Raw genomic sequence first — 15,115 nt, 5'->3', positions numbered from 1 at the left:
ACACTAACCAAAAAAGGTTGAAAACCCCTGTGTTATAGGGCTTTCTCAGGGTTCTGAGCTTTGCTGGTTGCCTCCTTCCCTCCCTGCCTTTGCACTACAGTATCAGGGTGTTTTTAATCCTTTCTTAGAGCCATTGGGTGTTGGCTGCAGCCAAAGCTGAGGATTGGGACTGACCTGGGCTGCTGGTTTAAGTCCCGCTGGGACTTAAACCCAGAGGTTTCTGGCTAGAAGGTCTTGCCCTTCCACTCAGGGTCAGACCAATCGCTGTATCTGGGGTCAGAAAGGAATTTTACTCCCTGGTCAGACTGGTGCAGACTGTGGGGTTTTTGCCTTCCTCTGTAGCAGGGGCACGGCCTCTACCTGGGATATCTTGACCATATATTAACAACCCTTTACAGCAGCAAGATGTTGGCTGCCATGATCCTCCTGCTTTACCTGTGGCAAGTTCAAGTGTGATGTCTTGTCTTGTGTCAGGGTTGACAGTACTTTTACTAAGAGGTTAGAAAATGTGTTTGTATAGGATGGTTTGGATAGAAATGATCCTGCCTCAGACAGAGGGTTGGTCCCTTCCAGCCCTACTTCTTTATCATCCTGTGAATATGCAAGGAGGCCAGCACTATATTATTCAGTTTAAAGTCAAAGCAAAAACAAATATAACAACTGGAATGTGCATGGATTTGCTAGATTCTATCTCAAGTTAAGAAAACACAACAAAACTAGGCAAAAAATAGTCAGTAGTCCAAAGACATTGGGTCATGAGTCCTGTAGTCATTAGAGTTAAATGCAAGTCTCTTGTCTGAACATGCATTCATAAAACAAAATCTAGCCTTCCTGAGCATCTTGACAACACCTTCAATGTTTCACTGCCAGCCATTTCCACACACAAATTAATACAACCGCACCTGAGCTAAGGTTTTTAGCTAGAGCTAAAAAAAACAATCTGCAGGGAGAGATATTACTAGGAATGGTGAACAGGCATTAATATTGCAGAAGAAAGAATGGATACACTAGTGGAACATAAAGACCATTAAAAAGAAAAGAGGGGTGGTAACACCTGTGGAGTGGCGAGACTAGCAGAAATCAGGGAGATGATAATGAACCATGAAGTCAATTGATGCCCTTAGTGCTGCCTGAAAAGAAATGCACTTCCCCTCCCAGGCAGTTGGTTTTAAAGTTTGGGTGGGGCAAGAATTGAAGCAGGGTGCAACTGCATCACTGCATCCCCCCTGGATCCACCCCTAAGGGGGCAAAGGTGGGAGGGGTACATGGGCCCCTCTCTGCAGACAGGGTCTGTAATTTGGCTCAGAGCAAAGGATTCCGGGACTTTAGTTGGAGGACCCTGGGCAGGGGTGTGATACATGAGTGTGCCAGGGATGTGTGACACCCTCTGGGCATGACAGCTCACTGTATGCATAAGTCTTACTAGTGTTCAAGGGCTTGCAGTGTGCAAGCCTCCATGGGTCTACAAGAGTTTGCATGAGACCCACAGACTGTAGGGCACAAATGCACTGAGCTGGAAAGAGCTCACATTCACAAGACTCATGGTGTAAGAGTGCATTTTGGGCATAGGCTCACAAGCGTGCAAGAAGTCCTGCGAGTGCAATACCTTTCAATGGCCTAATTAAGGGTGCGAGTACAAGGCACTGGCACTGGGCACCAACCAAGAGGCAACACAGCCCACGTGAACTCATTAGCAAATGAGAGCCCTGTTATACCCCCCGCCTGGCATGTGAGAGCTCAACCTATGTATGATAGCCACTAACACTCCCTCATCTCTGCCCCTTCCCCCAGGGTCTCTCACCAACCGCCAACAGAGCCTGAGTGATGATGATGAGGAGGAAGACTTCCTTTCCCGGGTCCTGTGCCCTGCGGATGATACCGACTCCCCCACTGTAAGCCTGACAGGTGGCCCTGGCGTGCCCCTTTCACACAGCTCTCACATGAGGGGCTCCCTTGTGCATGCACGAGGCTTGCACAAGTACACCTGTGTGTTGCATGCCTTGTCCCTTTGCACGAGGCCTTATCTGCATCCCCCAGTCAACAGAAAGGCCCTTCTCATGTCTGTACCCCCCCGACCAATAGTACTCGCATCTTGCACAACTACCTCTCTTGCACTTGACCCCTCGCACTGAGACATGTCTCTATGTATGAAACACCTTCCCCCCTACAGTCGTTTGGCAGAAATGCTCTTCTCACGCCATGCACGGGAATAACCCCCTCTTGCATAGCTGTCCCGCTCATGGGTCCCTAATCCTTTGCACCAGCACACCCCTGATGGAAGCACCTAATTCGCACGCAACTACCTCCTTTGCACACTCCAACCTCTTGCTTGTACGTGTGCCCCTTTGCCCACAGCCCATCTCCCTCACATGTCCTTGGCACTACCATCCAGCATTATTCACAAGTGCCAGCCTCTTGCCTGCTCCTGTGCCCCTTTTTGCACCAGTCCAAGTGCCTATCTCACGCCCCTCGCATGGGCGCCAACCTCTCACACAGCCCACCCTCTTGTGCAAATCTCTTCCTGGTGCTTCACACCTGTGCCTCCCTCCCCCCGGCTCTCCCAGCAGCTGACAGAGGATGAAGCGGGGACCCCCCCGCCCCCACTGCAAGTGGATGATGTGGCAGAGTTTGTGCTGCACCCTGCACCCCAGGGGCTCACGGTGCGGTGCCGCATCACGCGGGACCGCAAAGGCATCGACAGAGGTGTCTTCCCCTTCTACTACCTGCACCTTGAGCGTGAGGATGGCAAGAAGGTACAGGGATGGGGGCGTAGAGGCTGCACAGTGAAGGAGGGGACCCCTCACCTGGCCATGAGCACAGCTTGGTTGGGGCTAAGGGAGGGCCCCAGCAGTAGGGGACAGGGAGTGAGGAAGGGGATTTTGAGGGATGGATAAAGGAGCTCAACAGGAAGTCCAGTCAGCAAGGGGGGGCAGTTCAAAGAAGTCCCTGCAGTGTTGGGGGGTCCTATAGAAGTCCTGGCAGTGGTGTGGGGGAGGCTGGCTGGTGGGGGTCCAGTGGCAGAAAGGCATCTGGGAGGGCCTCACCCCTTCTCATCTTGCCTGCCCCCACCCCACACACACACACTCCTACAGCTGTTCCTGATGGCTGGGAGAAAGAGGAAGAAGAGCAAAACCTCCAATTACCTCATATCCCTTGACCCCATCGACCTGTCCCGCAATGGGGACAGCTTCATCGGCAAGGTCAGGTGAGGCCTCCATGCTCTCCCCACCCTCCCCATTCCCTCCCAGAATTGGCTGCCACCCCTGGTTCACCAGCCCCATATCTTATGGCTGTAGATCCAACGTGCTGGGCACACGGTTCACAGTGTTCGATAATGGCATCAATCCTGACAAGAAGCCCTTCATCCCCGAAACGGCGCAGATACGCCAGGAGCTGGGAGCTATTTGCTATGTGAGGAAGAGAAAGGGCACTGTTGAAGGGAAGCTTGCAGCTCTGGGGGGGTCCCCAGATTGGGGCATTGTTGAGGGGGGCTTGCAGCACTGGGGGGAATCACCAGCTGAAGGCACTGCTGTGGGGAAGCTCACAGCAACAGGCACTCCAGCTATGCAGAGGTGGGTTTGGCCTTGGAAACAAAGGGTTAATGTACTCTCATACATGCTCTCTCTCCCTTCCCTCCCCCCCCCACATGCCTGCTTCCCACATCAGGAGACCAATGTTTTGGGGTTCAGGGGTCCCCGGAGGATGACAGTGATAATTCCAGGCATGGACACGGACAACGAGAGGATCAGCATCCAGCCCAAAAACGTGAGTGTGACAGTGAACCCTGTCTTTTGGCACTGCTGTAGGGAAGCTCACAGCATTGAGCTGCCCCTGGCTGTGGGGCACAGCACGGGGTGTCCCTTTAGGTGTAGGCATGGGCAGATCTTTTGTAAAGAGAGTCCTGGCTGGAGTTCTGGGGGTGGCTGCATCCCCTACTCCCAACCGTCTGAGGCTAGGCAGTTCATGCTGTGGGAGCAGCAACCCAAGGACTTATTTTAAGTCCCTGAATCAGGTAAGAATTGTCCCCTCCATGCTTAGTGGCACCTCCACTCCCCCACCCACTACTGCTGCTGGCTCTCCCAGGGATGACAGGGAACTCCAGAGCCACTCAAGCTCTGCTCCAGCAGGGCTCAGCCAGAGACAGTAGCAGCAGTGGGAAAGTTCCCCGTCCCTGAGCCTACTTCCACATGACCCCCATACTTCCCCTCTGGTCGCCACATGACAGCCTCTCCCCTGGGGCAGGAACACGAGACGCTGCTGAGCCGGTACCAGAACCGGAACCTGCAGAACCTGCTGGTTCTCCAGAACAAGGTGCCAGCCTGGAATGCAGAGACCCAGTCCTACGTGCTCAACTTCCACGGCCGCGTCACCCAGGCCTCCGTCAAGAACTTCCAGATTGTGCCTGACCACGACTGTGAGTGTGTGTATTGTAGGGCTTCCAGGGACCAGGGATGGGGTCAGAGGGGGAGGAAGGCGGCATTGCCAGTCTGGCCTTTCTGCCCCCCCTTCCAGGTAACTGTAGGTCAGGGTTACTTGGTGGGTCCAGAGGGTACCAAGGGATATCAGGGTGACTGGTGCCTCCTGCTAACACCCGATCCCCTCCACTGTGGTGTAGTTTGGGTGGTGCCAGGAGCAGTCAGAGCATGCTGGGATGGATTGGAGGTTCCAGGCAGAGTTGGGGAGGGCCCAGGATATGTGGGGGCTGGGGGTGGATTGGGAAGTACTTTGATGGGCTTGGGAGGTGCCAAGGATATGGGGGTCCCAGGAATATAGTGGGGCTTTTGGGATGGATTGGGGGGTGCTAGGGAATATCATATCCCTGCGGTAGATTCAGGGGGTACCAGGAATGTGGAATGCTGGGTGGACTGGGGTGCTGGGGAGGATTGGGGTGAGCAGCACCCCCATGTTGACCCCCATCTCCCCCCAGCTGAGTATATCGTGCTGCAGTTTGGGCGGGTGGCTCCTGACGTCTTCACCATGGACTACTGCTTCCCACTCTGCGCCCTGCAGGCCTTCGCCATCTGCCTGTCCAGCTTCGATGGGAAGCTTGCCTGTGACTAGGGGGTTGCCGCTGACCTCCAACCTCAGGCCTCCACCAATCTTGACCCCTGACTCTCACCATGAGCCAGTTTACCCTTGACCTCTGACCTCTCCCCCAACTGTGACTTGGACCTCCCAGGTCACCTTTGACCTCAGAGCTCTCTCCCAACAGTGACCTCTTGGACTTCTCAGGTCATCTTTAACCTCTAGCCTCACTTCAGTTCTGACCTCTCGTCCAGCCTTAACCGGTCATTCTGCATCACCACTGAGCTCTGACTTTTCTCACCAGCTAATCATGTGACCTCACATCTCTTCCCATAGTCCCTTCTCAGTATGACCTCTGACCTCATCCCCCTTGACTGTTGATCCTGCTTCTCAAACTCGACTCTGATCTTTGCCCTGGTCTCCCCCATTTGACATCCGACTCTCTTTGGGCCAATGGCATTGCCTCTCGGCCTCTCCCCTCCACCACCACCAAAATGTCTCACTCATCTCTGCTGAAGATGTGGATACCATTGCCATGACAACAGTTACCATTCTGATTGACTCAGTTTCCCTTTCCCCCTCCAAAGTAGGGGCCATATAGGTTGGGGGGCCCTACCCACGGACTACAGAGAACCCCTGGGATTGTAGCAGGCTCTTGAGTGAAATAAAATCTACCTGGAAAGGACAAGGATGACACTGAGGGAGGGGAGGGGGCTAGACATTTTGGGTGATATTGCAGTGTCACCCTGCCCCCTACATACATTAAGGAGAACCTGGGTTGGGGGAGGGGCAACAAAATTCTGAGCCCTCTCTTGGCAGAAAAAGGGTTAAATAGCTTCCATCTTGGATCAGCAACCCCAGGGATTTGGGCAGTGGGAGAGGGGGATGACACCTGCCTTGGGGATCGCAAGGGTGGGGCATGCTGGAAGGCAGGGGGTAGCGTAGTGGTGATATCCTGTGACCTCACATCTGCCACCCCCTTGTGATCCCCCCACACTGACTCATCACCCCAGCCCACCACCCCCATCACCTTCACTCTTGTCCCCAGTCACCCCGTACAGTGGCTTCATGCCTCCAGCCCCCTTCCCCCCTCGATGCTCCCCAGTCAAGCATTCCCCCAACCCCACTGTCCCCCAACACACACCACCCACCATCTGTGACCCCCTACAAAGAGCCCCCAAATCACACCCCTTCAGGTACCCCATGCCACTGTCACCTGTCCCTCCAACCCATGACCCCCCAGACCCAATCACTCCATGGCCCTAGTGTTTCCCCCTACGCCGGGGGCTGGTCACTGGGGATCTGCCTAGCCTGCCTAGGGGCAACTCCAAGTCTCACCTAAGGGGTAAATACAAGCTTCCCGACACTTGGCAAGAGCTGCCCTGCATAACACCCCGACATACATCTTCACCCCTCAGCCAAGACGCTTGAAGGACTTGCAGGGGCTCACAACCAGAACCAGTCTTTGAGGGTGGTCTAGGAACAGGACACCCAAGAAAAGTGGGGGAGACCCCCTAACAGGCTAAACCAGTATGGGGGGCAGATGAGGGGGTGTCCAGCACTGGCCCTACTTCCTGCACTACAGGGACCCCCCAAATGTCAGAGGAGCTGGGCTTACTTGGCCCGAACATGACCACCGCCCCCCGCCCCTCCCCCAGGACCCATCTGGTCTCCTCAGGCTTCAAAACTCCCAGGGAGGCTTGGCCTCAGCCTGGTGTTGGGGTGGGGGGCAAGGGGCTTGAAAGTAGCACAGACCCTCCCCTTTCCCCTCTCTGATCTTGCTGGGGAGAAGGCTGGAAAAAGAGTGTGGGAAAGGGCTTGGAGGGAAGAAAGCAGCAGAGAGTGGGAAGGAAGGGGGAGCTCTGGGTCCCACCAGGCACTGGATGTGGGGGCATTGCTGGGAAAGTGGGATGAGAAGAGACAGAGAAGGGGAGGTGGACTGGAGAGAGGGAAGGGAAGAGAAAGGGAGAGAAACGGAGAGAGGAGGAGGGCAGGGGGCTGGGGAGTGGGGATGCAGGGGTAGGGGAAGAGGAAGTTAACCCCAATAGGAGGCACCTAGGGGGTGATGCCCCCACCTCATCCCTCTGCCTGCCTCCCCGCAGTGGGCACTGATCCCCAACCCCATCTGCTATCCACCCCCACCAATCTCCCCCCACCGTGATCAGCGCCTGCCCTAAGAGGGAGACACAACCCCCATGCCCCAGCCACCAGGGAGGACCTGGACTCCCTCGCACCCTGCCCTGTGGTGGAGGCAGGCCCCACACCCCATGATACCATCACCGCGTGACGGGGCGTGTACCACGCTTTGCCCCAGGCATTGTGGCAGCACCCAGCAGGGCCCCGCCCCCTGTGCACCAGATCAGACATGCATCCTGGACGCAGCACCGAGCCCTGCCACAGTGTCCCCCAGCCTATGCCCCCCTGGGCCGGGCCCACGCGCTGGGGCATCTGCTCGGCTGGCAAGATCAGCCACGACTTTATCATTGCTCTGAAGACCCTCTCAGCCCAGGAGCACACGGTGGGACCCAGGTGGGGGGAGGGATGTGGTGGGGGGGAGGGGGGAGCTAGGAGCCAGGACTTCTGGGTCCTTTCCTGGTTCTGGGAGAGGAGTGGGGTCTGCAGGGGGCGTGGGGCTAGAAATGAGGGGCACAGAGCCCAGCTTGCATCCCCAGCTCTAGGAGGGGTGTCAGGATTCAGGGTGTGGGATTTAGGATGCCTGGGTCCTCTACTTTTGAAGCAGGGGGATTTCTCTCTCTGCACTGGGGTCCATCTCACCCCCACCCCCACCTCAGGTGCTGGCCATTGCCTCCCGTGAACTCGCCCATGCCCAGGAATATGCCCGGAAAAATGGGATCCCCCGTGCCTACAGCAGCTATGAGGAGCTGGCCAAGGACCCCGACATAGGCAAGTACCAGGCACCCGGGGGTGGCACAGCCAGTGCTGGGTCAGACTGGATGCGGGGAGGGCTGGGGGTCAACGGCCCTAGAACGTAAAGCGGTACTTGGATGCCCAGGTTCTCCCCCAGCTCTGGGAGGGGGGTGGAGGCTGGTGGGTCAAAGTGGGTGGGGGTGGAGACGACTCCCAGGTTCTCTCCTAGTGCTAGGGGTGGGGGGAGGAAGGAGGATCTGGTGGGTCAGGACAAGTGTGGGGCCTGGATGCCTGGGGTCTCCTCCAGCTCTGGGAGGGGAGTGGCAGCTGGTGGCATAAGTGGGGGGTAGGGGTGGGGGTGGAGCTAGGATTCCTGGGTTCTTTGCCTACTGTGGGAGGGGGCAGGGTCCGATGGGGTGCAGCAGGGGGTACAGCCTGGACTCCTGGGTTCCCATCCTAGTTCTGATGGGGGGGGTCAAGGCAGGGGGAGCGCAGATGCTTGGGTCCCAGCTTGGCACTATTGCAGACGTGGTGTACGTGGGGGTGATCAACCCACAGCACCTGCCCGTGGGGCGGCTGTTCCTGAGGGCTGGCAAGCCCGTGCTGCTGGAGAAGCCCATGGGTATGAATGCAGCAGAGGTGCAAGAGCTGGTGCAAGAGGCGCGGGCCAGCAACGTCTTCCTCATGGAGGTGAGACCCACCTGGACCCCACTTTTCCTTCCTGTCCCCCTCTGGACCTGCCTGCCCCAGTCCCACTACTACCAGGGGGGCCCAAGAGCCCCCATCCTGGTGACCCCCACTACCCCCAACCCTACAACACAGTGCCCCCAGGGTCCCCCATGACCCCAACACAGCAGACCCACCCCATGATGTGGCACCTACTAGTGCCCTCCCAAAGGCATGGTGCCTCCCTAGTGTCCCCCCAGCACAGCATCACCCAGAGCTGCCACCAGCCCCACAGACAGTACCCCCAGGATGCCCCACTCCCCATAGCACAGTGCACCCACCCCATAACACACTTTCTAGTGCCCCCCCACAGTTGCTGCCCTCTTAGCGCCCCCACAGCACAGCATCCCCCAAAGCCACACACCCTCCACTGCCCCCAGCCCTACAGCAGTTCCCACAGCAACCCCCATTCTCCACAGCACAGCACACCCACCCCATAATGCAGCACCTTCTAGTGCCCCCCCACAGAACAGTGCCCCCTAGGTCCCACCCCCCACAGCATGTCCCAGAACCACACCCCACAGCACAGCACCCCTCTTCTGCTCCCACTGTCCACAGGCTTTCTGGACGCGGTTCTTCCCAGTGTCGGGGCGGATCCAGACACTGCTGGCCCAGGGGGCTCTGGGGCAGGTGAAGGTGGTACGGGCAGCAGTGGCCTTCCACATGAGCAATGTGCCACGGCTGGTGGAGAAGGACCTGGGTGGTGGTGCCCTGCTTGACCTAGGCTGCTACTGTGTCCAGTTTGCCTGCATGGTCTTTGGTGGAGAGAAGCCCCAGAGCATCCTGGCCTCAGGCTTCCTACATGAGACAGGTAAATGGCCAGGGAGGGGGGAACTGGAAGGACTGGGGACGGTAGATCAGGAGTAAGGGACACTGGCAGGGTCCTCCCCGCTGCCCTGCATCACAGCTGCCCCCTCCCCTTTGCAGGCGTGGATGAAACCACCTCTATCATCCTGAACTACTCCAGGAAGCGCCAGGCTGTGCTCACATGCTCCTTTGTGGTGAATCTGCCCAACCAGGCAACCATAGCAGGCACCCAGGGCCTTATTGAGGTACGCCCCGTCCCCCTGGGGCAAGGACTGTAGTAGGAAGCCAGGACTGGGTTCTCTCCAGCTCAGAGCGGCTGTATCACTCAGGGGGAAGCCTCCCTTTAATGCCTCCTTCCCTCCACATTGCATCCTGCTCAGATCCCTGACTACATGTCGAAGCCTACGGCCATGCTGTTCAATGGGGAGCGCTGGGAGTGCCCCTTGCCACCCCCCTCCCAGCCCCTCAACTTCGAAAGGGGCACAGGACTGCGCTATGAGGCCCAACATGTACGCGAGTGCTTACTGCAAGGTGAGGGGCCATGGACACCCGAGTTCTGCCCCAGCTGGGATAGGGAAATAGAGTGGAGGAGACCTGGGTTCTATTCCAAGTCTGGGGGGGTCCTCGGGTCTAATTAGTGGGTTAGAGTAGGGAGCCAGGACACCTGGGGTTCTCCCCTCTGCTGTTGGAGCACAGCTTGCTATTCTCACAGCAACTCCCAGCACAACTCTTCCCTCTCCTCCCCCAGGCCTGAAGGAGAGCCCTATCATGTCCCTGGCCGACAGTGAGCTGGTGGCCTCCATCCTGGATGAGGCACGGAAGCAGCTAGGGGTGAAGTATACCCAGGATCAGTGCAACTAAGATCACCCCAGGCTGGTGAGGAAGAGGGGCAGGGACCTTTGGAATGTGATGGGGAGACTTCCCAACCCATAAAATAAACCTAGCAAAGCCAAGCTGTCTGTCCCCGTGACTCCCTGTGAGGGGAGGGAGGGCCAGGATACCTGGATTCTTCCCTGGAGCACACACACAAAAAAGCAGCCCCTCCCAATCAGTGATCAGCAGTGCCCTCCCCACCCCCCATCTAAGCAAGGGGTGTACACCAGCTTGCCCCCTCCCCCCATATCCCTATTTCCAGCTCCTGGTTTGCTCACTACTAGGGGTGGGGCAAGGTGGCCCTAGGTTTCTTCAGACCATCTCACCCGACCCCACAGTGCTGAAGACTCCCAAGATCATGAGGCCAGCTCTGTATTACAGACCCTTGCTACTGCTAATGACCACCCTACCTCTCCGCCCATCTCTATAGGGCCACTTAGCTGCAGGCAACAGCCAGCCCCTCCCCAGAGACGGGGGGGGGGGGCTTCCTGACCCATTCTAAAGAAGCATCTAACCTAGCAGTGACTGCTTTTAGCAGGCACACCAAGAAATAAAGTCCCCCACCCCATACTATTCTGATCACCACCTGACAGAGACTTAACAGCCTGTGCCCATAGGTGCTGGGATGGAGGTGGAAGGTGGGGGCTTGAGAACAGACCATTCCCCAGCCAAGTGAGGACACAGCCTTGAATCTGGCACGGGGCAGGGAAAGATTAACTCACCTCTTGGCAGCCGTGCCTGACACCAGCTCTCACCCCTGCCCACTCAGGGCTCAGGTCACACAGCCACTGCCAACACCACTTAGGGTACACAAGCACTACAGGCTGGCCACCCCCAGTCTAAGTCAGTGGTACTTAACTTATGGCCTGTGGGCTAAATCCAGCCAGTGGTACACAAGGCCATCCCCATCCTGGATCAAGCCTAAAGACTGATCTGACACATGGGATCCAGTCTACAGACTTGCCCCGTGCCACTGTCCTGGGGGAAGAGGGCACAAGTATGCTGCCACTGAAGTAGGTTGGACTAAATGACTTACAGAGGTCCTTTCCAGCCCCACTACTCTATTACTTCCATCCTTGCCATACACAGTGTGGGCCACATGCTGTACCCCTCCCAATCGCTGCTTGGTATAGGCGTGGGAGGACGGACACCACCCAGACCCAGAACTCTTGGGTTCTGCCAACTCTGGGGGCTGCCACCTGGATGGCCTGATCCAATTCAACCCTGGTTTTCAAAAGAAGCCAGTGATGGCCCCCACCCCTCAGTTAGCTATGCCACTGGGTAAGATATCCACACCATGAAAGAGCCCAGAGATCCCGCCACCAATCTAGAATCCTGCCCCAGCTTTTAGCTTCTGGAGTTCAACCTCTGTGCAGAGGTGTCCAATACCCAGCCCACTCAAGGAAAAGACAGAAGAGGAAGGGTGGTTTGTTTTATTGACCAGGGTTTAGATCAAGATACCATACTGTTTTAGCACATCTGTGTACTTAGCAATCTTGCCTTCGACATTCTTCTCTGCTTGCTTCCTGAGTTTCTACATGGAGGGAAAATGGGGGGGAAAAAAAAAAAAGACATGTTAGGGGTGTTTTTCAGGCATAGCTTTTTGCTCCCTGCCTATGTTTTACCATGTTTATTTCCTGTGTTTCTGGACTTTGCTGGTTGCTACACCAGGCGGGGAGGGAATTTCATTTCCCCATGCTTTCTGCTGTCTGACGGCGGGGGGTGGGGGGTGTTGTTAAGCCTCCCTCAGAGGCACTGGGTGTTGGGTGCAGCCAAGGCTGGGGATTAGGACTCTGTTGTGCCAATGCTTCTGCTGGGACTGCAAACTGGGAGGTTCCTAGCTAGAGGGTTGCCCCCAACCTCCTTCCCATTCCCCTGTTCAGGGTCAGACCAATTGCCAGACCTGGGGTCAGGAAGAAGTTTTACTTTAGATGGGTACAGATTGTGGGGGTTAGCCATCCTCTATAGTAGGAAGTGTGGCCTTCACCTGGGATCTCTTGAGCATTAACAAACTTTTCACAGCACAAGGACCTTGGCTGCCATGGCCTCCCTGCTTTACCCATGGCAGGTTTGGGTATAAGTCTTGTGTTGTGTCAGGGGTGATGATAGCTTTGCTAGCAGGTTATAAATGTTTATGGAATAGTTTAAATCTGAAGAGAGATGATTCTCAGGCAGGGGGTTGGACCAGACATCTGGAGGTCCCTTCCAGCCTCACTTCTCAATAACTATGATCTCATGCTGGGCTCTGTACCTTATCCAGGCCTCCTCCTCAGAAGGAAAAACAGCCTCAAACTGCAGCAGGGGGAATTGAGGTTGGAGATTTGGAGGATCTTTCTGACTCTAAGGGTGGTCAAGCATTGGGACAGGCTACCTAGAGAAACAGTGGCATCTCTACTCTTGGAAGTCTTCAAGAGCAGATGGGACAGACACATGGCTGGGATGGCTTAGTCAGAGATGATGCAATTTCATGAGGTTCCTTTCAGCCTGATTTCCTTGTGTGTGGGGCTCTGATCTGATCACAGGTTGTTTTTTTTGTTTTTTTTTTTTTTTTTTTTTTACAGGAAGGGTGTGTAAGATTTAGTGATCGGAAGAACAGGGAGGGATCTTTAGAGGGAGCATGCCCGACCTCACTGCTACTACACAGGTTGCATACCCTAAGCTTTAGCTCTGGTGTTAGGAGCAGACCTGCAACAGTCTCAAGATGGCTGCCTGCAGTAGGTGGTATTGCAGGGTTGGCCACTAGAGGGGTGCAGGGGGAAGCTGGTTTATAGAGCAAACTATCACTTGGGACAGCTGTCTGTAGCCTTCTCCACCTGGGGCACAGGTAGGCAGGTGCTAGGAATCTCCCTGCCTCAAGCTTTTCTCCTCACAAACAGAGCACGCACGCAGCCCTCCCCCATCCCAAAGCACCATGTTTGCAGGCCCAGAGCCAACAAAGCTCTGCAGGCCAGATCCAGCCTGGTCTAGGGCAGTGGTCAGCGACCTTTTCAGGCCATGGGCTGGGAGGCCCAGCTTGAGTTGGCAGCGGGTCCTAACAGCTGCTTTCCCATCTCCACTAGCATCAGCTTTCAGAGTTAAGGCAATCTCCTGGCCAAAACCCCCTGCCAGATTTCTGGCCCCACACACCAGCCCCATGTTCCATATCCAGCCCACAGGGCCAGAAGTTTGGTGGTGCAACCAACAGATGTGGTATTAGTTAGTTACCACAACAGCAGTTAATATCACTGCTCATCCCACCAGCAAATTTCTGTCCCTGTGGATAGCCCCCAGTCTGTAGTACACGTACCACCAGTGGTACACGTCGACATATTATAATTACTTTATATGACAAAAGTTTGCTGGTGTTAAGGTTATATAGCTTTAAATTGCTGGTGAACAATCTGTCAGATTTTGGGAATCACTGGGCATAGGCTATAAGTCAGGTATATTAAAGACATAAGAAGAGACTAGATGGCCGTATATATCCTGATTTAAAAGGGACTGGACACACAGCCAGTACCTGGTATAACATGCACACTGGCACATAGCAACCTCTCCTCTCTCATAGGCCACACTCCAGAGCACAGCAACTTCAAGATGATCCTGCCTAAGGCAAGGGGTTGGGCTAGATGACCTTTGGAGGTCCCTTCCAGCCTGACTTCTTGATGATTTTTATATGAGGCACAGCTTTAAAGCCAGGTCTGCTCTACTTTTGTTACAGAAATCAAATTACTATATGGTTGAGCATCACATGTCTGTTCCCTTAGACAAGCCAGCAAGTAAGGCATCCTATTCCTTGAGGCTTACAACAAGGATGTCACACATACAGTCTAGAGTCTCTTCATCCAGCCTGCTGGGCTACCAGAAGTTGGGGAGTGTGGCCTGTCACAGAACCCAATAGCTCTGCTTGCCCTAATACCACTGATCCCACCATCCCTACGCCACTTTGAAGCCCTGGGGTCTAGACCAGGCCAAGGGAAGAGTTTGACATCCCTAGCTTACAAGAAAGGGCTGTGTACCCCCATCTTCCCTCCACCTTGCTTCCCTGAGGGGCTGACTATTTCTTTGGGAAAGCTGGTATGATCCCTCAGAGATAGTAGGGTAACAAGCACCTTATAGCTGAGTTTTGTCCACACAACTAGTGCTCAGCAGTATGGGGATGTCTAACCCCCTCCTCCCCAACCCACATAACCTCCTCCCCAACCCACATAACTTTGGCCCAGCTACACTGGTTTTGATAGAGGAGTATAAATCAGTTCCCCGTGGATGGGCCAGAGTTCACAGCTGAATCCTTAGGCTGGTATAAGCCAGTCACGCCGTGTGTGTGTTGAGCAACCCTCAGCCCTGAGCGACACAGCTTACTGCAAGGGGAAAAAAAAGAGTGACTCTAGGTGTTCAATTCCTTTGAGTGAAATCATCTGCCTTGATGTAAGCATATACAGCAGTGACAGTAGGGCAGTGTAGATGCAAACAGGCTCCCAGACAGACACTGAGCTTCTTTGGCTAAAATTCCTTGCATAAGATCACAGGCCAGAGATGCAGCATTCCTTAAGGAGGAAGAGATGCAGTTTCTGTGGCTTAGAGAGATACACAGCTGAGTGGCAGAGGCTGGGACCGGAGAGCCACTTGCAACACTCACCATCAGTTTCTTCTTTTTGTTATAATGGAGCTTGGCTTTCTCCTTGCGTTTCTCCTCCAACGTGGCGGTGATGGCTTGGTATTTCCAACCAACCTCATGGGCCAAGCGTCCTAGGTAAGCAAACTGGAAGGGGAAAAGAGACCAGGATAGAACCCAGGCATCCTGGCTCCCATGCCACCCCCCCACCCCACCCCCACA

General features: G+C 55.3%; 4 protein-coding genes across 8 annotated transcripts in view; 2 read left to right on the top strand and 2 right to left on the bottom strand.

The window, feature by feature from the left end:
- TULP2 (tubby like protein 2) overlaps positions 1-5,877 on the top strand; it is an 11,163-nt gene extending 5,286 nt beyond the window's left edge. The window contains exons 7-13 of the mRNA XM_019551120.1: positions 1,792-1,892; positions 2,565-2,753; positions 3,093-3,205; positions 3,297-3,411; positions 3,667-3,765; positions 4,243-4,414; positions 4,928-5,877. Of these exons, the coding sequence (XP_019406665.1) occupies positions 1,792-1,892; positions 2,565-2,753; positions 3,093-3,205; positions 3,297-3,411; positions 3,667-3,765; positions 4,243-4,414; positions 4,928-5,061 (923 nt within the window). The 3' untranslated portion in view covers positions 5,062-5,877. The remainder of the gene's footprint in view (positions 1-1,791; positions 1,893-2,564; positions 2,754-3,092; positions 3,206-3,296; positions 3,412-3,666; positions 3,766-4,242; positions 4,415-4,927) is intronic.
- The window catches only part of LOC109320799 (AP-2 complex subunit alpha-2), a 621,923-nt gene that overhangs the window by 133,163 nt on the left and 473,645 nt on the right, over positions 1-15,115 (bottom strand). The window lies entirely within an intron of this gene.
- Positions 7,322-10,379, top strand: DHDH (dihydrodiol dehydrogenase). Its single transcript, XM_019551094.1, has 7 exons — positions 7,322-7,543; positions 7,818-7,929; positions 8,420-8,583; positions 9,178-9,430; positions 9,547-9,671; positions 9,807-9,957; positions 10,175-10,379. Exons 1-7 carry the CDS (start codon positions 7,391-7,393, stop codon positions 10,285-10,287), a joined length of 1,071 nt encoding a protein of 356 aa, XP_019406639.1. The 5' UTR covers positions 7,322-7,390; the 3' UTR covers positions 10,288-10,379.
- Positions 11,718-15,115, bottom strand: part of RPL13A (ribosomal protein L13a) — a 7,085-nt gene continuing 3,687 nt past the window's right edge. Inside the window, exons 7-8 of the mRNA XM_019551107.1 lie at positions 14,918-15,040; positions 11,718-11,833 (exon numbers count right to left, since the gene is read on the bottom strand). Of these exons, the coding sequence (XP_019406652.1) occupies positions 11,747-11,833; positions 14,918-15,040 (210 nt within the window). The 3' untranslated portion in view covers positions 11,718-11,746. The remainder of the gene's footprint in view (positions 11,834-14,917; positions 15,041-15,115) is intronic.

This window comes from Crocodylus porosus, unplaced genomic scaffold (assembly GCF_001723895.1).
Source record: "Crocodylus porosus isolate Cpor-Errol unplaced genomic scaffold, CroPor_comp1, whole genome shotgun sequence".
NCBI lineage: Eukaryota > Metazoa > Chordata > Crocodylia > Crocodylidae > Crocodylus > Crocodylus porosus.
This window is presented reverse-complemented; position numbering and strand designations above follow the sequence as displayed.

What these genes read in the sequence shown, in the direction of transcription:
- DHDH (XM_019551094.1), top strand. Translation starts at nt 7,391, where the DNA reads ATGCATCCTGGACGCAGCACCGAGCCCTGCCACAGTGTCCCCCAGCCT. An exon ending in GCAACGTCTTCCTCATGGAG is followed by an intron (nt 8,584 to 9,177) that starts GTGAGACCCACC and finishes CACTGTCCACAG; the next exon opens with GCTTTCTGGACGCGGTTCTT. An exon ending in GCACCCAGGGCCTTATTGAG is followed by an intron (nt 9,672 to 9,806) that starts GTACGCCCCGTC and finishes CATCCTGCTCAG; the next exon opens with ATCCCTGACTACATGTCGAA.